Source organism: Tripterygium wilfordii, chromosome 13 (assembly GCF_013401445.1).
Source record: "Tripterygium wilfordii isolate XIE 37 chromosome 13, ASM1340144v1, whole genome shotgun sequence".
In the NCBI taxonomy this organism is placed as follows: domain Eukaryota; kingdom Viridiplantae; phylum Streptophyta; class Magnoliopsida; order Celastrales; family Celastraceae; genus Tripterygium; species Tripterygium wilfordii.
In genome coordinates, this window is record NC_052244.1 from 15,653,506 (window position 1) to 15,676,846 (window position 23,341).

The following is a 23,341-nucleotide window of genomic DNA, read 5'->3' on the forward strand; positions in this document are numbered from 1 at the left end:
TCAGAATTTTGCGAGAGGAGATTACGACGTGGGCTTTTCTCTTCCCATAAAGCCCCTCTCAATTTCTTGTGTAACCCAAACTCAAGATCGGGCCTCAATCCATACCCAGACCCAGGAGGGGGCAGATCGCGTCTTCAACTTTGGATGTTTTAAAAACGCAAGTCGGATCCGCCATAGAAGAGGATACGAGGGGTCCAAGCAAAAGTGGTTATTGATTCAACAATGTTGGCACTTGGCATTTTCCTTGCATCCAAACACGTGACAACTTATTTGACTCACAGCTTATTAGTTAATGTCATATTTAAGTTTTACCAAACACATGACAATCAATTACTTATTTTTGACAGCTTAAAACTAGTTTATTTTTTTCGAGTAAAAACTCTACCAAACGGATCCTTGATAGGAGGGGCTCCCCATGGTCGATGAGTGACGAGGGAAGGGTTCCGGAAAATTCTGATAGTGATTTGTGTTTAAGAGTAACAATCAGCAGCCCACTAAGGGCCCATCCAAGGCCCAGCATGTAAAGGTGGGCTTATTTATTTTTTAGTTTCATGGGCTTCAACTTTAAAGACAGAGAGAGGTAGAGGCCCACATTTCATAAATTCTAAAGTCACGTCTTATTATTAGAAGCCCGGCCCAAATTCTCGAGTGGCTTATAAACCCTCGACTAGGTTTCAGCATTCTCCTCTCCTCAGTCGCAGTCGCAGCTTCTCCTTTCTTCTTCAACAATGGCCGTCGGTAAGAATAAGAGGATCTCTAAAGGAAAGAAAGGAGGAAAGAAGAAGGCGTGAGTGTTACCAAGATTTTTTTGTTTCAATTTTATTTTCTCCTCCTTTGTTGGTTTGGTTTAGATCTGTAATTTTCGGTATGATATATGAAACAGGGCCGACCCCTTCGCTAAGAAGGATTGGTACGACATCAAGAGTCCTTCCGTCTTCACCACTCGGAATGTCGGGAAGACTCTTGTTACCCGTACCCAGGGTACTAAGGTATTTCTAATGTTCTTTACATTTGATGTGCTTGGATGCTTATGTATATGATTGGTACATCTGTGTTGTATGCGTTTGTTTGTATCGGAGTGGCAGTTTTTTATGCTGCAACCCAGAATTTCTCTGTTATCACTGAAAGAAATATCCGTCGTTGGCTGCTAATTATTGAGAAAATCATAGAATGGTTAAGTCTCAACTTTTGAACTTATTTAAATCTATTGTTAAAATGATTTCTTTTGAATTCTGTCCTTATGAATGTAGGTCATTCTTATGGATTATTGATTTTGTTATCCTTATCGTTTTGTTGCCATAAATTTTACGGTCAAGCTGTTCTTTTGCTTAGTGAAATCATAGATTTTCTGTTGCTCAATTAATGTTTACATGCCTTCTTAACTCTGTTATATTGGAGTTACTTAGTAGTTGTCGAGATAAACATTTCTTTTTATCAAGGTTTTTTTAGAATGCCTTGATTTGTCCTTATTTTGGATTATCTTTTTGTATAGCTTTCTCTGCTTTATTGTTGTTTGTTTTTGTACATTTATTGTTGGATTCTCTTTTGTTTTCAGAGCAGAAAGATATATTTATAGTTAGGATTTCCTTTTATCTCTATCACCTGAGTATTGCAAGCTTCTCCTTTTTAGTTGTCTCTTTTACTTTTGATGCTTTTGAGAGTAGTCAATGTTATTCTGATAGGTGTGTATGCAAGACTCATTATTGCAATTCCTATTTTGGTGTTGAACAGATTGCCTCAGAAGGACTCAAACATCGCGTGTTTGAGATATCACTAGCTGACCTTCAGGGTGGTGATGAAGACCACGCTTACAGAAAGATCAGACTGAGAGCTGAAGATGTTCAAGGGAGGAATGTTCTGACCAACTTCTGGGTATGATGCGAGGGTTTCGATTTTGATATTTTTCGTTCCTGTACTGTTTCAATGAAAATTTAAGATTTTTATGTGCTTTTTAATTATCCAGGGGATGGACTTCACCACTGATAAGTTGAGGTCCTTGGTCCGAAAATGGCAAACTTTGATTGAAGCCCATGTGGATGTGAAGACCACTGACAGCTACACTCTGAGGATGTTCTGCATTGGTTTCACCAAGAGGCGCCCGAATCAGGTCAAGAGGACATGCTATGCACAGTCCAGTCAGATCAGACAGGTATTATTCATAAATTTGTTACATATCTGAACACTCTTTTACAGTCAGAGCATTACTCTCTGCAAAATTTGTTTGAGAAGCTAGATATAGAAACTGAGATACCTGAACAAAGACGTGTATTTCAATTGATTCATTTATCGGCCAGAAACTTGTTGTAATTATGAAACTTATGTTTTAAGGCATATTGGCTTTCAAATGTTGGATTCTTTGTTTTATTGTATTCCCATACACAATTCTGCTTTTGTTTGGCCAGATCCGTCGTAAGATGAGGGAGATCATGACAGCCCAAGCATCTTCTTGTGACCTGAAGGAATTGGTTCGCAAGTTCATTCCTGAGATGATTGGTAAAGAGATCGAGAAGGCAACTTCAAGCATCTACCCTTTGCAAAATGTTTTCATTCGCAAAGTGAAGATCTTGAAAGCTCCCAAGTTTGATCTTGGAAAGTTAATGGAGGCATGTCTTGTTCTCTTTCTTATGAATTTTTTTTATCAAGTATGCCAATGCTTTAGAATTTCAATCGACCTTACCTGAACAATAGAGCTCTTGCTTAATATGCACATCATTGACTTTGCTCTATTGAGGCTTTTGTTTCATCTCCGTCATTTTTTCACATGGTCTTTACAAGGTTCTATGAGCTCCACGGCTCTGTTATCAGTGTTTTCATTTTTGGTTTCCTATATAGGTCCATGGTGATTACTCAGAAGATATTGGTGTGAAGTTGGACAGGCCTGCTGATGAAACAATGGCTGAACCTGTCGAAGTTGTGGGAGCTTGAACGAAGTGCTTTTTCTCTATCATAGTTTTGAATTTTGTTTATGCTTGGGTACTTGCATGTTTTTGCTCGACAAAGCACATTGTTTAGCTGAGATTTATAATTGTGATATTTGATATCGGGAACTTGTTTACATTATGTTTAATTAGGGAACCTCTTTGTTATCTTGAATATTTGTTCGTGGTGTGGTACGTCTTGATCTTGCATTCAATCTTGAGTTTTTAATGCTTCCTGGGAGATAAACTAGACACGAAATGACAGTATGCAGCATGTCTTTATTGCCCATCATTTACAGGCAGTTGAGAAGGGGTCTCCGGTCGTAGCAGCAGCTTTGTTCATTTTAGACCTCCAGCTTTTGTTGTTTGGGTATCGAATGTCTCAACTTTCAGAACAAACTTGAACAAGATTTAATACATAACATGGTACAGGTGACATTAGGCGATTCAGGCAAGCTGAAGCAAACAGCTTATTGTGGCAAGATCATGCCTACTTATATAGTTCTAAGCCAAACTTTTGACAACTGATATTATACTGCTTGAAAGGAACAAAGCTGTAGCAAGTTAAAAGTCAGCTAATCCAGTAATCGGGTTACTTCAGTCCGACGCTGGTTGAAAAGTAAGCTAATCTGTTAACGGTTTACTTCAGTCGCCGGTTGAAGGTCTAGCGCACCCACAGAAACAAGTCTTCTTCTTCTTGGTCTTCTTTCCTCGCCCGCTCTTACTGGTATAAATTAAGTCTTTCAGTAGCACACCAGTTCCACTCTCTAAAAATCTTTCATCCAGTTTAAGCAAAACATCCTGGATGCTCTGCACCTCAAACTGTAACCTTCGTAACTTTTCAGATCCTCTCTGAGCTTCTTCTGTCACTGTGGTTTCAAGAACATTGCCACCTTCATCTAAGCCAGCTGAAGTGCAGTTATCAGGGGACGTAGAACTTTCTTCAGCATCCTTCTTCAATTGATTGTTCGTAGTTAATAGCTGCAGGATAGCCTCTTCTACTGCTTGCAACTGTCTACTTACTCTTTCATATTCGGGGCTGCCAGCCTTTTTGCTACTCTTCTTCATCTCCATTTTCTTCTTCAGATCTTGCACAGTTATTCGAAGACTCGCTAATTTGTGAGTGTCGGAAGCAAGTCTCTCCAGGATCTTTCCCTTCTTCCCTTCTTCATTTGGCTCCCTGTTTTGTGTGTGAAACTCTTGTTTGTCAACACCTAGCTCCTTCTCAACCTGTAATTCTGTTGAACGATGCACATTCCTTTGCATTACATCTTTATATCGATGGGATTTATTGGTCACTGTCGGTGGTTTGCCCCGCTGTCGCTGCTTTTTAAGGTCATTCGCTGTTGCATCAAAAGTATGGCGCTCAACAGATTCCCATTGATCAAGCATCTGATCATTGCCCGCACCAGTTTCTCTGTCACTTGTTCCATACAATGAACTATCTGATACTTGATCAAGAAGGATATCTTTCATCAGAATCCCATTTTTGACCTCAGAAATTTCAGATTTTGTCTTCGGTAACTGAATAACTTCCTGGAGCTCATTTCCATATCCCCTGTCTTCCAAGTGAATGTTGTTTTCTTGATGTGAAGGGTTACCAGATTCTGCCTTTTGCATGGTACTTTCCAGCTTCTTGTTTGTCTCGATGCATTCCTGCATTGCAAGCGTGTCCATCTCTTCTATCATTGCCTTCTCAACTGCTTTAATTGTAGCTTGAATCTTCAACAAATCTGAAATTCCACCAGCTACCACAGCATCATGACCCTCTTCGAGTTCTTGACAGCTTATTTCATTATCTGCCAGTTCTGCACCCTGGAAGAACATCAAGAAATTCAATCAACATGCACCCAATTTACATAGCATGTGGAATTCTACAAGCCATGAGGGTAAGTGTCCTTAATTTTGAACGCTTGTTACCGGGGACGGGTGGTCATCAGGGTTACTTGTACCATAAACAATTGTTCTATCCTATGTGTTTCCATAGAACACTAAATCATGTTGAAGAACTCAAATGTAATGTTGATGTGCCGGTCAGAAAGTAAGAACAAAGAAAAAAAAATGATTCAACTACCCTGTCATATGAATCTCATTTTTTGAAGTACAATGTAGATAGTTGGTCATTCTTCAAAAACTTTGGGTCAATGCTGAAGACCTGGGCCTTTTTTTTTGTTGCAAAATAAAAGTTATAAGGAAAAAGAAGGTCAATGGAGGTCAGGGAATGGAGAATAGCCTTTGACTCAAGAAACTAAATTAAAGTAAGAACTAGACTTAGTACTGGAGGAAAGAACATTACCATTTGCTCTTGATTTTCTGCTGCACAAAGCTTTCTGCGAAGAAGGGCATTGTGCTCTAGAGATGCTATATTATCTCTCAAAGAAGCTATGACAGGAACATAAGCAGACAACTCGGCCTTCAGTCCTCCAACTTCATTTTCTAAGATCTCAACTCTTTCTTTCATTTCATCTACCTCGACACTTTTTGTGGTGCTCTCATTTTGAAGGCTTTCACAAACTCCCGTAAGCTCATGAACCTTATCTTCAAGCAGAACTTCATGAATTGAGGAGGCTTGAAGATCAAAATAAAATGATGCAGCTTCAGCCTCCCAAAGCTCAAACTCATTGCGTCTCTCTTGTAGCTCTGAACTCAAGTGCTGTTCTCTAGTTCTATGTTCATTAATTTCCAAATGTAATGCCCCCACTTCATATTCCATATTTTCATTAAATGCACGAAGGTGATCAATTTCATTTTTCTGATGGGCACTATCCTTGGACAGTTCAAGGAGCTTCTTCTCCATAATCTGATTGATTAGTTTTGATTCTTCATACTCACTCTTCAGTTCATAAACAGTTCCGCACAATTCTGTATTCATGTTCACTGTGGACTTGAGACTCTTTTCTGCTTCCATAAGTTCTACTGCCTTCTCTTTCAAGAAATCCTCGCTCACTAAAATTTGATGGTTCAGTTGATCACTTAAATCTGTGACATTATGCAGCTCCTTGTGCAACTTCTCAACTGTTTCATTCAGATGTTGATTTTCTGCTTTTATAATTTCTAATTTGGCCTTTGATTCTTCCTCCTTTTCTTCACCCTTGCTCACTTTCAGTCTTAACTTCCTGTTGATCTCCAGAAGCTCATGTTTATCTTTTTGGAGCGACCCATGCTGCTCTGTGATGAACTCAAACTCCCCTTCAAGATTTTTCTTCTCTGACTGAAGTTCAACACTCTCCAATTTCAATTCTCCCAGGATAGCTAAGAGCAATGAATTCTCAACCAGCAGCTGCTGCTTCTCGTCGTCATAGCTCAATAGCGAATATTTCAGGCCCTCAATACTATTCAAAAAATGAGGGAGGGAGATTTGCTCAAGTTCAATCTTATCTTCCTGTTCATGAACTACATCATATTGGAGAGCCCTGAACACCTGATGGATGGCCATTCTTAGCTTTTCAATTTCATCTGACAAGAATTCTAATTCCACCTGCTGTTCAAGATTTTCGCTCTCTAGCTCTGATATCAATTTATTTGATAATTTGGATGCCTCAATATGTTTCTGACATTCAATCAATAGAGAGAAGTTCTTTCCTTCCAAATGTTCAATGAATTTCTGCAAGATGAAAATTTCAACCTGAGCATTCACTGCTTTCTCCAGTTCTTCTTCAAAGTATTCCTTCCTTGACTTTCTTTCTTCTTGCAACAGATGGACATGATTTTCCAGATATGCGAAACGGGACTCACTTGACTGCATATAGCATGCACGCTGGTTTTGCTCCACACTAAAGGAAGCCTGTAGTTGCTCCACTTGGGAAAGGGTGGATACTTTCTCCTTTTCCATATCAACATATTTATCTTCTAGTTTAGCAAACCTCTTTTCCAGGTTTCCCAATCTCTTTTCAACATTTTCCAGCTGTGTAACCAGTGAGCCTCTTTCTTGAAGAAGATTGGATTTCTCATTTTGGAGTAACTGGCAGAAGTCCTCCAAGCCTTTTGACTTTACCCTCAAATTATCAAGCTGGGCATTGGCCGCAGATAGGGAGCTCTCCAGCGAGGCATTTTTCTCAAAGATTTTCTGCATATTCTTAGCCATAATCTGTAACTGACCGAGTATGATGACTTTCTCAGCTACAAGACTATATTTTTCTCCCTGGAGAAACTGGCAGGATTCTTGCAATTCCCTGACCTTTTCCCTTGATCCTTCCAACATGGCATTCAATTCCGACACTGAGCACTTCAGAATAGTGTTCTTCTCTAAGATTATGTCCCTGTCGCTCACCTTGTCATATAGAGCTTGCTTCTCATCACTGTCCTTTCTGCATGCTTCTCTAAGCTCTGAGTTCTCCTTTTGCAAGTTTTTCACAGATGACCCGAGGCATTCAGGACTCAACCCCACTGCTTGCACTTGTTGCATTAGAGACTGGTACCTTAGGTTCAAGATACCAAGTTCCTCCTTTACATGGTAAATCTCTTGTTGAAGGGCATTACTTTGCTCCACTTGTAGTGCAACCTCCTCTTCCAGTTTCTCTTTTATCTCCTTCCAGCTAGAAATTTCACTTTGCATATTCATTATTGAATACGAGGAAGAACTCTTCAATTCATTCAGGCTCTGGTTTTCTTCCTTGATGCGCTGTAAGTCTTCTTGCAGATCATGGTTGCACGTCTCCAAATCTTTCAACATTTGCAACTTATTTTGAAGCTCTGATGTCAGAGCTTTCTGCTCTTCTTGAGATTGAGAATGCAACTTCTGTAAAGTTTGGAGTGTGGCTTCAACTTCTTGAAAACGCGAGTGCTCATTTTGCAGTGAAATCTGAAGCTTCTCCATTTCATTTTGCTTCTTAAGACATTCTTGATCCTTCATTGCTATTTTTTGAGCCAAGTTCTCTGCCTCTTCCTGAAGAGATTGCTTTGATCTATCCAAGACAGCACAGTGCTCTTCCACATCTTTTAGTTTTGCAGCTCCCATTAGAATTTCATTGTTCATTCGTCTGGCATCCTCTTGCGCATGAGAAATTTCAGTCTCCATCTTACTTATTTTCTCTAAGCACTGCTCATATCGAAGAGCTGCGGCTTCTTTTTCTTTATTCAGTTCGGAAAGGGCCTGCTTCAGTACCTTACTCTCGGTTTCTGCCCTTTCAGTTTGCTCATTCAGCATTCCAGCATTTTCCTCAGCAAGTGAGATTCTGATCTGCAAAAGAGACACCATCTCAAGACATTGCTCATACTTGAGAAAATCAGTTTCCTTCTCAGCCTCCAATCTAGAAAGTTCTTGCTTAAGAGTTTCAGCTTCTACTTCTGCCTTCATAGCTCGCTCATTAAGTCCTTTTGTACTCTCTTGGACCGCAGATATCATAGTCTCTAGACTCGATATTTTTTCTAAAGATTGATTGTACTGAAGGAAAGCAGCATCCCTCTCTACTTCTAGTTTAGAAAGTGCTTCCTTCAGTATTTTAATTTCAATTTCAGCTCTGTTTGCTCGTTCATCAAGTCCTCCAGCATCATTTTGTGCATGATTAAGTTCCCTCTCAAGGCCCGATAACTTCTTCAAAGTCTGCTGATAGTGGAAAATGACAGCTTCCTTTTCAGCATGAACCTCTGCTAGAGCTTTCTTTATGGTTTGAACTTCATTCTCAGCTTTAACTGCCCAATCAGTCTCAGAGAAATCCTGGATGTTCGGAAACCATTTCTCAATTGATAAGTCGGAGGCGTTGTCTTGCAAACTTTGTCCACTGTCTATTGCTTCATGTACCTTCAACCCTCTTTTCGTCCTTCCTTCTGCAATTTTTGAATTTTGTGGTGTCACTCCGGACCCAAACATCTCATTAAGCTGTTTTAAACCCCTTTTGAGTACATCAGAGTCTGAATCTTCCAAGGCATCTTTATGAAAATCCTCTTTGTCAAGCAATACACCAATGGGATGTGGTCCATGTAGAACTGCTGGTGTCTGAGGCTCAGCTTCAGGATTCGAAGAACCTGAGGGTGATTCATCAGCTAGAACATATGGTACTTGGTCCGGAAATGCTTGAGCCATGGTACGATGAGCCTGGCGGAGCTCCACAGTTGCATGATCGTACCTCTCTGCTAGTGCACGATAAGCTCTATAAAACTCCTCAACCAATTTCATAAGCTCTGGACGTTTCTTGTAGTACATTTCTGCTCTCCTAGCGAAAGAATCTGCATCTTCCTCAATGAGCTTGATCATTGCTTTGACTTTGCTATCCATATCTGTTACGAACAAGATCTGTGTCAGCGGGACAGGATATTCAATACAGACACATACATAGACATACTAATAGTCTAATTTCCGCCTTGTGAAGCAAGTAAGAAATACTAAAATTCGCATCAGAAATTTCGAAAAGTATCAGCCAAATCTATTCTAGTATGCACCACCTTGACCTACCACAGGTTGTAGCACTTATAGAGTTATAGTATCCTATCTTCATGAAGGAAAGCGGCGGACTATTAAACAACCTAAACTCATAAATATAATAAAGAAATCTCCTAACAAAGCAATGCCTAATACAAAAAAGAAGAAAAAAGATCAATACCATTAAGATTATCCTGAAGCCATTTTGAATTCTTTGGGCTAATGTGGCTATCCCACCACCAAGAATACAAACGCCTCGACTCGGAATGTAACGAAGTAGCCATAACTCCAGCAAGAGAGCTTGGTTTGGATTTTTCAAAATCCTGGTCCTTACACCGGTATTAAAATCCCAAGTTGTGGATCCAGGCCAGAGCAAAAACTTATAGGAATTCACCACCCAGATATATGTTGGAAAAGAAGCCTTCTCAGATTTCTTCCTCCTCCTTGCAACTACATTAAAATATGATCAAGTAAGAATAAAATGTTTGAAGTAAAGTTACATATATCTGCTTCACAACTACAGCTAGTGCATATCAGCTACAATGGAATGATAGAAATCTCATAAGTTAATGTATATTACTTGCTCAGAGGTACCACACTTCAACTTTTTGCAGAATTTCAGCTCCTCACTTCAATAGCCTTGACATCTATGTCTTGGAAATAAAAAAGAAATTTCAGATCTTTCAAAACTACACATAACCAGTAAGAAATCGGAAAAGTTATGGTTAAACAATATTGACTATTCCAATTCATCAAGAACCCAAGTTAAAATTGCAGAGAAACCAAACCAGACACTTAAATCACCATAATTGTCTAATTTCTCATAATTGAGGAAGTGAGTCAAGTAATATACAGCATTACACAATGTTCACCGATAACCCAAGAAAATTTCAGAGCAAATGATTTGACATGAAGGAATCCAAAACTAACAGCACAGATTACATAGAAAGCACATTTGGCAACTAGAAAAAACTTTCAAAACCTTACGGGAATATAGTAGAGATACTATCAAATTTAACACAAAGTAAAACCTATAAGCGATCGGTAAACAATTTTATAAAAGATCACAAGGACTTACCAAATAAATAGACTCTAGTGATAAGTTTCCGATCAGAAATCATAACTGCAACCCAAAAAATACAAAACAAACACAAATGAATTCCAGGCTAATGGGTCTCGAAAGAAATCGAAAAAAAAAAAGAAACTTTTAAGGACTATATGGATCATGCCCATACCAAAAATGAGAACTTGCAATGTGGGTTGAAATCAGCAGCTGTGAACACTAAACCCCCATCAGCGTATCGTCCCTCTCACCCCATTTTCTCTCTCTAACCCACAAACTGATTCTTTTATTCATTATATTCTCAGATTTGGTACACTCGCTTTGTCAGTGTCGGCCGCTGTAAAAAAAAAATGGATTCCCAGACAGACTCTCAGAGAATATATTGAGCATGTAAAAGGTTACACGGATGGTAAAAAAATCGTTCTTTTTTGTTTATCGAAAAATTAGTAGAAGACAAAGATAATCCCGTATGCGTAGCGTATCAATCGATGGAGAGTATAAGCACAGCTTTTCGAAGATTTTGATTGATTTGGTTGGGATTGGGATCCAGATAAACGGTCAAATTCTTCAGCTTGTATGTATATCAGTATATTCTGCCTATTTTGTTATATTCTGCCTATTTTGTTACTCTGTAGAGTGTGAAATCGGAATCAATTAATTGACTAATTTGCCCTTGCTTAGGATCACAAAATTGTTCTTCTTTAATTGCGATTGGTAATTCACAACATTAACATTTTAGTTAATTTTTTTGAAATATCGTTGAGAAACATGTTTACAGTTGGAATCGAACTGTGTACACGTATATCTAATCCAATCGATTGTCAATCGAATTAAAAAAATTAATGAAGAAGTCATCATATTATGATAAATTGGTATGGCAAAAAGTGGGAGTACTCTTTTGGTCACACTGGATTAATCATCACCAAACCTTTTTTCTTTTCATGTGACACAAGTTGTTCTTAGGTCATTAGTTTCTTCAAAATATGGACAAATCATAGCTGTTTATTAGACTTTGGAATATATAAATGACTCAATGCAAATAATTTTATGGTATACCTCCGGAATTTTTTTTTCTTTTTTTTAATTGATAACAACACCATACAAATTTCATTTTTTAACATCCGATATAAGCCTAAACTCGGGATATCAGGGAAAAAGAAAATGGAGCTTGTTATTTAGCAAAAAACACCTACAAATTTTTAAAAACAATTTGATTAGTTCAACTGCATTGCCTATTTCATTTCATTTTCAAAGCACTATTAGACATTAACTCCTCAACAGAGTTACAATGCTTCTAAGGCAATAGAGCAAGAAAAACCACCCACCCCAGTGAGGCAGTGATGTGCCATCTCTCATAAAGTATTTGGTAAGAAGAAAGTAGAGAGACACACACACACATATATATATATGTAGCTATTATTTTATTATTTCACACTACTCCAAGACCAATAGGCAATGCACCCACCAACCACAATCACTAATTTGTTGCTTTTAAAAGATTTGAAAGGAATAGAAAGAGTAGATTGCAATGGACCCATAAAGAGAGAGATTCAGATTGTGTCTTAGTCTGTTTGTGGGCAAGCCAGCTATGCCCACCCCCCAAGTTCCCTTACAAGTTTCTGAAAAGTCTTTAGTCCCTACATGAGATGCCATATAGGTAAATGACAAGGCCATTCCTCTCCATGCATCTAAACCCATTATTCATCATCTATAGGAATGATGGTACTAGCTAGACATTTGGGAGAGTTGCCTGCTCTTTAGGAAGAATGAGAGCAATGGATATTCCTATCATAATTCCATAAAGGGCCATGGGAGAAAGTGTTGATGTTTCTGGTTCTGGTGTTTTGGCAATGATTTTAAGATGACCATGAATTTTGGAATGAGTCATGGAAACATCTTTGGGACTTGAACTCACAACATCTTGTTTGTGATAAGAATTATGATAGTTAAGTTAACCATCTCAACCAATCAGCCGTTATTAAGTTAACAACTGATCCCAAACGTAAGTATGACGTAAGTATGACTTGGGTTAAAGCCCCAAAGGAGGAATAAAAAGCAAACACTAGTAAAGTAGGCCCACCAAACCCATAACAAAATTGAGTCCTGACAAAAGCCCAAAGTCAGTCTTCAATTTTCACAAACCACCCCTTAACCAATTTGACTTGAGGGACCTAGTTTTGTCAAGAAGGATGCATGAAGTCACAGGTGCAATGATTCTTGTTTTTTCAGGTCTGAAAGAAACGGCTGAAGTTCAAAGAAGACCATCAGTAAAACATAGGAGCAAACTGACATACAACTTACTATATGTTACAAGACATGTTGGGCATTATGACAGCAAAATGTCAATTTATTATACAAGTAGAGGAACAAACTCATGAACTATATATTACACATGACGCAAGAGCGAAGATTTGAAGGAATATGGTCTGGATTTTATGGGGAAAAACTGCATATCAGTGCTGGGGAGTGAGAGAAGGAAATGAAGGTATTGATTGCAATATCAACTTCCGGCCACTCCTTAGACCAGGCGAGGAGGAGGAACCCATGTCGCAGTAAGGAGGAGTGACTCTTTTCTTATTAGGAGAAGCAGTCTTGATGCCGGTGCTGGGGGAACAGCTGCCTTGCAGAATCTCGGGGATTTCATCTTCTTGAATCGTTTGGCAATGTTTTTCTGTCTTCGGTTGAGATCGAAGAATATTAGGTTTTCCATATCTTTTGGTACTAGCAACGAATTGAGAAGTTGATCCGCTAACAATAACGGATGGTGGTGGTTTGCTCTTCGATGAAAATGGTAGCTGAAGCAAAGGTCTGGCAAGCAAAATATTGTTAATGATATGGTCATAGAAGTGGCTCTGAGCCTCTCAGCACTAGCCAACAAATAGTTCAGATACTAACCTGCTAAGGTGCAACGGTGTGGTAGGAAGAGCAGAGGGATTCTGCTGCTCATCATTCTGACTCTCCGCAACCTGTAAAGTTTTATCCAGTCCTTTCTTTTCAGATGCTTCAGTCTCTTCTTCTTCTTCTTGTTCAGCCCCTGCCCTGAGAGCAGAACCTATAATCCAGAAGTGAAAAAGAATATTAGATAATTTGAATGATTATAGAGGTTAGTTCATTATGACTTTGTGATGAAGAGTCAGGAATTTATGTAAAAGTATGTTCAAGGCTTAGAGCTTATCGGATAAAATGGTTCCATAGTTCACTCACCATCGTTTCGACCAAATGCATTCTTGCACCCTTCACATCTGCAGTTAATGGAGCATCCAACCCCACCCTTCACAAGAGAATTACAATTCATGAATTAGTCCTTTATGTAATGTGAAAAACATACAGAATTGGCCAAGGGCGAAAACCTGGAAGCATTCGCAGTATTTCTTTAGGCAATTTGATTTTTTGCAGTTGCATCCTCTTTTATGTCGTGCCGAAGCTGGTGTTTTGTTTGAGTCATCCTGCCAGTGGAAATGAAACTAAGGTTAAAAACAAGCTGAAATTAAAGGGCAGTAAAGAGAGTTAGGGCTATGCAAAGCGGATCCTAACCCTTATTTCGGGAATACTTTCTGAACTCTTAATAACTTTGGGAGCAAATGCAAGTGGATTGCGAGACTCAATCTGTTTGCGAGTAGCAAGAACAGTGTCCTCATGGATAGGTTTGTTGAAGCATTCTTGACATGAACATGGCTCTATACAGTAGACACCAGCAGCGAAGCATTCACAATAGCTGTGTAAAAAGTACATGACATCAGATGGCACTTCACGAAGACAAAAGAAATGAGACAAAAGGTGGAGCGGGCAATGGATGTAAAGAATATATTACATGAATAGATTCTAGAAATGCACAGTTAAAATAAATTCACAAATTAAGACAACATTGCTATGTGTATCCTGACCACAACATTTGAAATTATGCCCCATGACCAAACAAATAACATCAAACACAAGAAATCTACAATTTCTGTTCTAATATCAACATTCAAAAGATAAGAACTTACAGTTTCAAACATTTTGATTTCTTGCAGTTACAACGCTTGCAAGCATCACTTTCTCCAGCGTGTTCTGTTCTACGCCTGGTGAAATCCACAGCTCAATGTTAGAAGGCGCAAATGAAATATCACAAAATGAATAGATTGGAGAGAAATAGTTATGTTAACACGCCTTTTCTTTCTTGGGCTAATGTGATTGAACTCTTCACTAACTAAATATGAGGTGGCCACAGAAGCATCCTCTGTAAGCTGAGCACCATTTTCAGACGGAACAATATCTCTTTCAGTTGAAGCTGAAGTCAAAGGTTCATCAACAGGTGGTTGAACTGTTGTAGGGGACTGAAATGAGGCAGTGGATCCAGACAATCTAAGTTGTTGACTGCCAGAAGGCAAAATTTCATGCTTGATGCTATTGTTTTCCTTTGAAGTTATTGCAAGCGCATTTAAGTGCAAACCAATTCTGGGTAGAACGCGCCATGAATCATTACCAGGTTTCACAGGCACCAGATGCTTATCTTTAGAGTTAATCATCTCATCAGACACTGATAATAAAGAACTACTTTTTGAACTATCCCCTAGCTTCTTCCGGTGAGCAGCTATTGTCTCAAAATCTAAGCAGCGTCTTCGTACGCCGCGATGCAAACTAGGAACATTCTAGACAAACATAATTAAAAACCATTTCAGTGCTGTCATTCTAGGAAAGGTGTTTCTTGTGTTATTAAATATACAAAGAGAGATTTGAATGCTAAAAGAAGGAAAAGAATATTGCAATTTAAGTATCAACAAGTAAGGAAAGCAAGTCTTAACACGGACAGGAGACCATCATCATCATTGGCTTTATCCCAATAAATTGGGGTAGGCTACATGATCCACACGAGAAAATCAATTTGAATCCAAGCAATGGATGATTCTTCACCATTCGTTCCTATTTTGGGCTACTCTCTCCACTAATCCTAAACCACTCATGTCTTTCCTTATTACCTCGGTCTTTTTCGGCCTCCCTTTTCTCTTTTTACTATCCCCTATGTAGATCTTTTCTATTTTTCTTACTACTACGCTACTTTCCCTATGTTGGATAAGCTCAAACCATCTTAGATGGTTTTCCCTCATCTTATTTTCTATTGGTGTTACTACTACTTTAGATCTAATTACCTCGTTTCTAATCTTATCTTTCCTAGTATTGCCACAAATCCGACGCAACATATGAATTTCTGCTAGGTTAGCTCAAATCTGAAACAACAATCGATATTTTATGATTAACAAAAAAAACAGTGCAAGAAAGCCAATCCCAAACTATTCCCGACATAATTTTACTCAAATATTCCCTACTTTGAACAATTTTTTTATTTTATCATTGTAAAAAACTGCAATCATTTTGACAGTAAAATAAAACAACGTAATATGGATATTCAACACAAAAACTGCAAAATTATGTCTTAATGATATCTACATTCTACAGCCACAGGAGTTCACATTATGCAGCAGAGGTTAATCATTGAAAGAAGTTTCATGTTCACACCTGATTGTCAACATTTATATCTGTATCGCTAGTCATGCTTTGATCAAGATTATCATTGTCGTGACTGCCCTGGTTTATATCTTTCAAATCAACAGTTTCTCCAATTATAGAGGAAGGATCTTCTGTTTGTTGATGTTCACTAAAACCAACTGGATCAACTAGTTGCATTTTATGTGCATTGTTAAGGCCATCCCGTGAGTAGTGTGAAACAAGAGAAGTATGAAATATTGTTCCAGGATCCATTGGTCTTCCCATGAGCCCCTTGAAGGCATCAGTATCACCTGGAGAATTGAAAATCCATAGGTCAGCAGCCTCAGAAATCAAACTCTCCCAGTCACATCCTGTCCCTTCATTCCTTTTTTCAGTCTGGCACATATTTTCTAGGCCTGCTTCACACTCTAAGGAACCCTGCTCAAAGGCCCCCTGAACAAGTGGTACAAGTGATGCTGAGGGGCCAGCCAACTCTGATGCAGAATCTGTCCTGGTACCACAACGAGGTGTTGGGTTAGAGTGGGGGCTACCACAGTCATACTTTACAGTGCTAGGCAGCTTAATTGAAAACCTTGAATGTTCACTAGACTGCTCGACAGAAGCTCCTCCAATGGAGACCACTGCCTTAAAATTTTCATGTAAATCAGCTGAATTATCATAAAGCCGAGCTGCATCCACAACAACCTCACTTGTACATATTTTCTTCCCGTTATCAGATGAAAAATCAGGTTTGGGTAGATCTGGGGGTAAATCCAGGCAGTTATGCCTGAAAATAAAAAGACTGATTAACATAAAGGCACAACTAAACAAATAGCAAAGTCAGAAAATTAACCTGTTCACCTTTTCAGGAATCTAGATTCTTTGTGAGAACTGACGTGGGGTGAAGTGAAAACAGATGGTGGGGAAGCAAATGTAATTGAGTTGAACGACTGGGTAATATGTGTGGACTTGACTGGCTTGATAGGAGAAAGACTGTTGATATAATTAAAGACCGGGGAATCCTGCAGATATAACAAAAGAACCTTAGAGAAGCATCCAGAGAGATGCAAAAAAAGAAGAATATCATGTACACAAAAAATGGGTTAAAAAACAGTATACAAACAAACAGATTCCCTCCAGCACCAAAACATTGTTATCACTAGGCAAAGAGAGCAACTTTTGAACAAAACCAGAGATTGCTGAAGCAATTAAGGATAAAAGTTCCCACAAACATTTAACGGATGTATTAATCTAGGGAAAGTTAATGTCGACAATATCAAGCTTCGTTACAGACTCAAAGTTTAGGACTTTTAAGATGAAATTTCAGACTCGCATGTAGCAACATGTTAATTCGCATCATCTTGAATGAAATATGTCAAAAGCTTCATCGACTTGGGATCAAAAATTGGTCCCTTATAATTGAACATAAAAAATACATCAAGCAAAAAAGGCCTAAAGTTAATATGGAGATCTGAATTACAACGAGCTAGAAAAAACGCCTACTCATTTTCATTCACACAATTCACCAAACAGAAACCGATCCTCACCAAAATACCAAGAATATCAACTCACACAAGAACCCAAATCAAGCACATGCATCAAAGCATAGCAGCCAAAAAGAAAATCAGAATACAACCCAATTCAAGCAAAAAAGGAAACAAAATGGGTCACCCGGATCAGTAGAGAGAGTCAGTGTAGCACCTCAAATTTAGAGAGAGGATTGCCGATCTGGGTCTTCTCTGGTGTGTCCATCTTCAGAGGACCAGGTTCGCATAGCTCATACCCCAAACCAAACCCACTAGTTTTAGCACTTTATCCCTTTTGTATCTTTCTGGGATTTTCCCTCTCTATAATTTTTTGGGTGAGAGTGAGTAGAAGATTAGATTCAAGAAGAAGCGGGAAAGGAGGGGTCGACTGTGAACTGTGGGTTTTTGATTTTCTCGTAGAAATAAAACACCACGAAGCCCCACACACCCTTCACCAGCTGTCCCTCTCCGGCTCTGCCCTGTTTTTTTTTTAATATATATATTGCGCTTTTACTTTAACGAAAAAAGTATAAATAATAAAAAAAAATTGCCTTTTAATTTATTTTCTATTTATTGGGTAGTAGAAGAAAAATATTTAACGAATTAAAATTTAAAAAATTAGATGAATAAAATTGTGGGGATTCCCAAATGGGTTACTGTAAAAAAATATAAAATGTGGCATTGAATATAAACTATATCTAGGGGTGGAATACATGACTTGCTCGTGAAATAAATAAAGTGCTCTGCCTCTATGTAATAATGTATGACACTAGCTTGCAGTATTATACTATTATTGCATTTACCTTTTGTTTTTCCAGAAATCATACGGATCTCAATAAAGAAAATCCAGTTATCTCAGTTGTTGATATGAATGCCTAATAAATCTTAGGGTTCTCTCTTCTTTTCCAAATGTCGTTCAGGGATAGAATACGAAGTCAACTAAGATTTCTATGAGTTCATTCTATATGCCATCCAAACCTCACAACTCACACATCCACCGCCACCTCCACCTCCACCAACCCCTCCACGTTCCCCAACAAGTATCAAGTTAGGCCAAGGTAGCTTCGTCGCCAAGGTTCATTTGATGTGCTCCATCGTTGATAACACTCTAATGGCCATCAAAATAATCGACAAGAGTATCCTATCGTTGGGTCCATCCACGAAGTCTCACATTACTTGCAAAAGTCTCCGCCATGCGTCGCCTTCACCACCACCTGAACATCCTTAAAACCCATGAGGTCATGGTGACGAAAACTTAGATCTACCTCGTCATGAAGCTCACTTCCGGCGATGAGTATACTAGGTGTCCATGTCAGCAACTATGATAGTTGAGACATTCTTTGTCGTGATTTGTTTGAGCAAATGATTATTGTGTTTCAAATTACTTTCTGAACCTTGAATTTGTTTTGACTAATACGATAGTTTTTAAGAGGCTATTTCAAATGCTAGCATATAAACTGTTTCAAATGTTGTGATTGATTCCAATTTATATTGTTAGCATATATACTGTGACAAATGACATACATGTTCATGATGCAATTAATTATAAAACATAAGTAATCAAAATCGTTATTTATAGGGTAAAAACCCCAAAAGTTCCAGAGAGACTGAGACCAAATACCGGGAATTGCTTCAAAGTTCAAAGTGTCTTCTGTATTCTATTGCGTAGGAAATCATCGAAGAGCTAGAGCTATAGGGTCAGCCCATATATAAAAATGGGCTCGAAAGTCTCAATCACAATAACATGGGCTTCTTTGATGGGCCAACAAATCTGGTTGAGGCTCAATTGCAAGCAGCAAAAAACAATTCAATTAACTTTATAAATAAGTGTGGTGCAAGGTTTTCTTATGATCAAAGGCTGAATCTTGGAAGCCCGCCCTTCATCAATCTTTGGACATGAACCATGCTTAAGGTATTGTCCGCTTTGGGCTTGGCCATCACGGTTTTATTTCAAAACAAAGTCTCGCCTCCCCACTTGAATCTATGATCTTTTGATGATGGGACAAATTGGTTTCTCCACTCGGGTTCATTATGGATCTATATTGTACAAATTAGTGTTCTTCACTCTTAACTCATGGCTAATTTCTTTTGTTTCCTTGCCTTCAAGCTGATTGGATATTCTCCATAGAGCTTCTTTAAACTCTTTGAAATGACGTGACCTATCGGTATGACTCGCGAGGTCGCAATCTTCTCGAGTTGCACTCCTAGGGTGTACGTATGTTTGGGACTCGGGAGATAGGGAGCATAATGATGAATATTTTCGGGCAGTCCGTATGGACTCTGAAGGTCATGAAATCGGTTTTTTCACTTAGAATAATACCATGCAGGCAGAGTTAATTGAACTTTACATCACTGAAAGATCATCATTGTTTCAACTCAGTCACCCAATGTCAGATTGTTTCAACTCAGTCACCCATTTTCAAATTTGTTTCAATTTCATCACCCTGGGCAGATTTCCACAAATATGGGCAGTCAACCTTGCCTACATGGCATTTTGACTCTTACGTGTAATATGAGTTAGAATGACAAATGCCACTTGGAAAGTTTAAAAAAAAAAATTTGGCAAATGCCACCTGGACAGTAAAAAATAAAAATCCCTGCATATATCAGATCTGTACAGAAACGTAACAAACTTCTATATTAGTCACTAAAAAGATCAAATTCATTCCAAATTTGAATATTTACATAAACACCTACAATTTCTAATTCTAAACCAAAATAGGCGGAAGAATTTCTAAACCAAAACATACTCTTCCACCATGCCTATGAAGCACCAATTCAAAACAACAAAAAACAAAAGCATCATTTTGTTGAAAAGATAACCAGCTGCAAATACATAGGCAGATGCAAAAATATCCAGTTCCAAAACATCTACTAATCTAGTTAGCACGACCCTAACATTATGACTACTTCCTTGCTCTTGTGACGGACTCTTGAGTTGCATTTAACATGGCGGTGTACCTAGAGCTGCTAGTTGCACCCTGAATTGTAGAAACAATGTTTGGCATCCTCCTAGCATTCGATTTTGTCCTTTTTCCAGGGCTGGTTGATCCATCAAATGCTGCAGTAGATGTAGTAGAACCCCTACCACTGCCACCCCCTCTCATTGGACCAACCCTTCTACCATCTCTACCATGACCCCTGCCCCTAACACCCCCTCTTCCAGCAGCGCTTTCCATTTCAGCGTTAACATTCACATTGGCATGCTGTCAAATTAGAATTGATACTGTTAGTAACAGAATATTGTGCAAATATATCATGACTTGCATTTTAAAGAAGTTACCTCAGATATTGCAGGATTATGACATCCTCTTCTATTGTGACCTACTTCTCCACATTTACCACATTTTATCTTTGGATACCTTCTTCTCAGTCGACTGCTTGTCTTAGGCTCATCATGTTCTCTCCTTCTCTTTTTTCGTTGGTCTTCCAAGTAGTACTTTCATTGGAGGAGGTATGATGGTATCACCACCAGTAGCAATCCATAAGTTCTCTCCATTTGTTGGTTCCACGTTGTGTTGGTACACCCTAAAATATGTTTCCCTTGTATATGCTTGATGCACATAGTCTTCCGGATCTTTGTGAAGCCATCCAATCGCAGCCACAGCATGAGTGCATGGTATGCCAGACAAGTCCCATGACTTACATGTACATGATGCTTGTTTCACATTGACAATGTATTGCTCTGGTTTTTTGCTAACCTGATACAACAAATTATGTGGTTAGTCACCTGATACAACAAATAATAAGTAAAGGCCAAATATATGCAGGTGATAATTACATACCTGAAACACTGACTGTTCTGAATCCCCTGACCATTTTGCTGTCCACAACCTACTTTTCTTGAACTCTTTTACTAATCTATCATGCACTACTGGAACGAGTTTCCCTTCTTTCCTCTCCATCTCTATCCGCAGTCTAACATGCCTATCCATTGCATCGGCCCTTAACTCTTCTAACATTGTGATAATTGGTTTGCCTCTGATTTGAACTATCTTAGCATTAAAGCTCTCTGACATGTTATTCACAATGGAGTCGTTCTTGCTGAATGTGGAGAAAGTTGCCCTAGTCCACAAACACGGAATGATATCATTCAAATACTTCCAAGCCCCCTCATCTAACTCTTTCACCTTCTGCATCTGTGATAGGAACTCTTGCATTGTTGTAGCCTTTGCGCAAGTAAAGACCAATTTCCTATATTGAGCTCCTGGCCAATTTTTACTGAAGTTGGCATAAATATGCCTTACACAGAATCTGTGCTCTATACCATGGCCCATTTCTCTTTCGAGCTTGTCAATGGTTGACACCAAACCCTACAAAATAATACGGCATATATAACGTAAGTACATTAATATAGAATGAATAACATTAAAAGAGAGTGTCAAATGTAATACCTTTTGCCTATCAGAAATGAAGCACTATCTCCTTCTATCAAACCCTCCAATATCCAGTAATAGCTTTCTTAAGAACCATTCCCATGAATCTCCATTCTCCCTTTCAACAACCGCCCATGCTATGGGAAAAATCCCATTAGCGCCGTCATGTGCCACTGCAGTAAGTAATTGACCACCATAAATTGTTTTCAAAAAACACCCGTCTAGACCAATTAAAGGCCTACATCCTGCAAGGAATCCACTTTTCAAGGGAGCCAAGCAAATATACACCCGCTTGAAAACTGCAGGGTCCTCTGGTCTATCCCTATTCGCTAGTAAGTTGCATGTGCTACCAATGTTGGTCCTTAGAACCTCAGACATGTAACTTCTCAGCTTACCGTATTGTTCTTTATGCTTCCCTTCAATGATTTCTAGGGCTTTCTTCTTTGCTCTATATGCATGTGTCCTTGAAATTGCCAGAGACATGTGTTCCTTTGCATATGTCACCAAATCTGCAGCACTTATCTTTGGTTCTCCCCTTATCTTGTCTACCAACCTCATTGATAACCACGTGCTATCAGCTTGTCTGTTTTCAAGTCTTCTGTTACACATATGTCTTTTAACATAAGTCTTGATTTGAAAAGTACTCTCCCCTTTGATTTGGGAACACCATATCATCCACGGGCAACCCTCATTGCACTTTGCTTGGCACCTTGTCTTCTCATTCCTCGCCAATTGTATCTGATAGCCACCATCAACTGCATAACTCTTGACAGCATTCTTAAACTCTTTTAGATCGGTAAACTCCATTCCAAGTTCAAATATCGACTCTTCTGAAGTAACCTTAGGATTGAACTTTGGATTTGCTACCCTACGTCTCCTAATTCCATCTTCACTATCATCTTCATACAACAAGATGTCCTCATTCTCTGATTCGTACTCCAAATTGAGGTCTTCATCGCTGCCAATATCACCACCAATGCCGTAAGCACCACTGCGACCATCATCTCCGCTATCATAAAGTTCAACATTGTCATCACTGCCATCACTACCACTGAAATCATCTCCATTGCCATCACTACCATCCTCATTCCCTCCATGTCCATTGCCTACGTTAACATCAACAGAACCATCATTCTTTTCCAAATTCGTCATATACGCATCAAGGATGTCGTCATCCTCATCATCAAGAGAATAATCAACAACCTCAGACTGAGTCATTTTCTAACAACTAAACTGCATATTAACAAGCAAACAAACACAAAACAATCAATACCATAAAGAGAACAGTAATAAAACCTAAAAATTAAACCTAATACCCAAATTTCTTACAAACTCAAATAAACCTAAAAATTAAAGTAAATTTGAAAAATAATAAAAGAGAACATCAGAATCATCACTTATCAGTAGCAAGAGCTTTCGTTCAAGGGAGATGAATTTTGCAAGGTTGATGGGCTAAGAAGAGGAGAGTTGGGTGATTGCTCAAAGCGAGATTTTTGAGGGCCAAGAAGAGGATCGGCGCAAATCGTGCATGAGGGATATGTGATGTGAGTTGGGTTAGGGTTTTTTTGGTTTTTAATTTTGATTTTTTTTATTCTAACTCATATTACACGTAAGAGTCAAAATGCCATGTAGGC

The 23,341-nt window shown here is 38.7% G+C and overlaps 4 protein-coding genes across 5 annotated transcripts; 1 reads left to right on the forward strand and 3 right to left on the reverse strand.

The window, feature by feature from the left end:
* The first annotated feature begins 681 nt into the window (after window positions 1-681).
* LOC120012136 (40S ribosomal protein S3a-2-like) lies at window positions 682-3,133 on the forward strand. The gene is made up of 6 exons (XM_038863421.1): window positions 682-787; window positions 884-989; window positions 1,732-1,872; window positions 1,964-2,149; window positions 2,403-2,603; window positions 2,833-3,133. Exons 1-6 carry the CDS (start codon window positions 729-731, stop codon window positions 2,923-2,925), a joined length of 786 nt encoding a protein of 261 aa, XP_038719349.1. The 5' UTR covers window positions 682-728; the 3' UTR covers window positions 2,926-3,133.
* On the reverse strand, window positions 2,982-10,858 carry LOC120012135 (protein NETWORKED 1B-like). Of its 2 annotated transcripts, none has more exons than XM_038863420.1 (6): window positions 10,512-10,858; window positions 10,355-10,399; window positions 9,857-9,923; window positions 9,458-9,726; window positions 5,215-9,134; window positions 2,982-4,733 (listed from the first exon to the last, which is right to left on the reverse strand). In XM_038863420.1, the coding sequence occupies exons 4-6, from the start codon at window positions 9,558-9,560 to the stop codon at window positions 3,564-3,566; spliced, it is 5,193 nt and encodes a 1,730-aa protein (XP_038719348.1). In that variant the 5' UTR covers window positions 9,561-9,726; window positions 9,857-9,923; window positions 10,355-10,399; window positions 10,512-10,858; the 3' UTR covers window positions 2,982-3,563. The 2 variants fall into 2 exon arrangements, with proteins under 2 accessions (XP_038719348.1, XP_038719347.1); XM_038863419.1 differs by having other exon boundaries at window positions 9,857-9,929.
* A 1,767-nt stretch (window positions 10,859-12,625) lies between these two features.
* LOC120012024 (protein tesmin/TSO1-like CXC 3) lies at window positions 12,626-17,768 on the reverse strand. Its single transcript, XM_038863251.1, has 10 exons — window positions 17,507-17,768; window positions 16,667-16,827; window positions 15,836-16,592; window positions 14,489-14,970; window positions 14,326-14,400; window positions 13,874-14,054; window positions 13,690-13,785; window positions 13,544-13,610; window positions 13,235-13,391; window positions 12,626-13,147 (listed from the first exon to the last, which is right to left on the reverse strand). The coding sequence occupies exons 1-10, from the start codon at window positions 17,555-17,557 to the stop codon at window positions 12,793-12,795; spliced, it is 2,382 nt and encodes a 793-aa protein (XP_038719179.1). The 5' UTR covers window positions 17,558-17,768; the 3' UTR covers window positions 12,626-12,792.
* A 2,176-nt stretch (window positions 17,769-19,944) lies between these two features.
* Window positions 19,945-23,261, reverse strand: LOC120013413. Its single transcript, XM_038865208.1, has 5 exons — window positions 23,109-23,261; window positions 21,726-22,940; window positions 21,117-21,644; window positions 20,615-21,032; window positions 19,945-20,537 (listed from the first exon to the last, which is right to left on the reverse strand). The coding sequence occupies exon 2, from the start codon at window positions 22,923-22,925 to the stop codon at window positions 21,750-21,752; it is 1,176 nt and encodes a 391-aa protein (XP_038721136.1). The 5' UTR covers window positions 22,926-22,940; window positions 23,109-23,261; the 3' UTR covers window positions 19,945-20,537; window positions 20,615-21,032; window positions 21,117-21,644; window positions 21,726-21,749.
* Window positions 23,262-23,341: the final 80 nt, after the last annotated feature.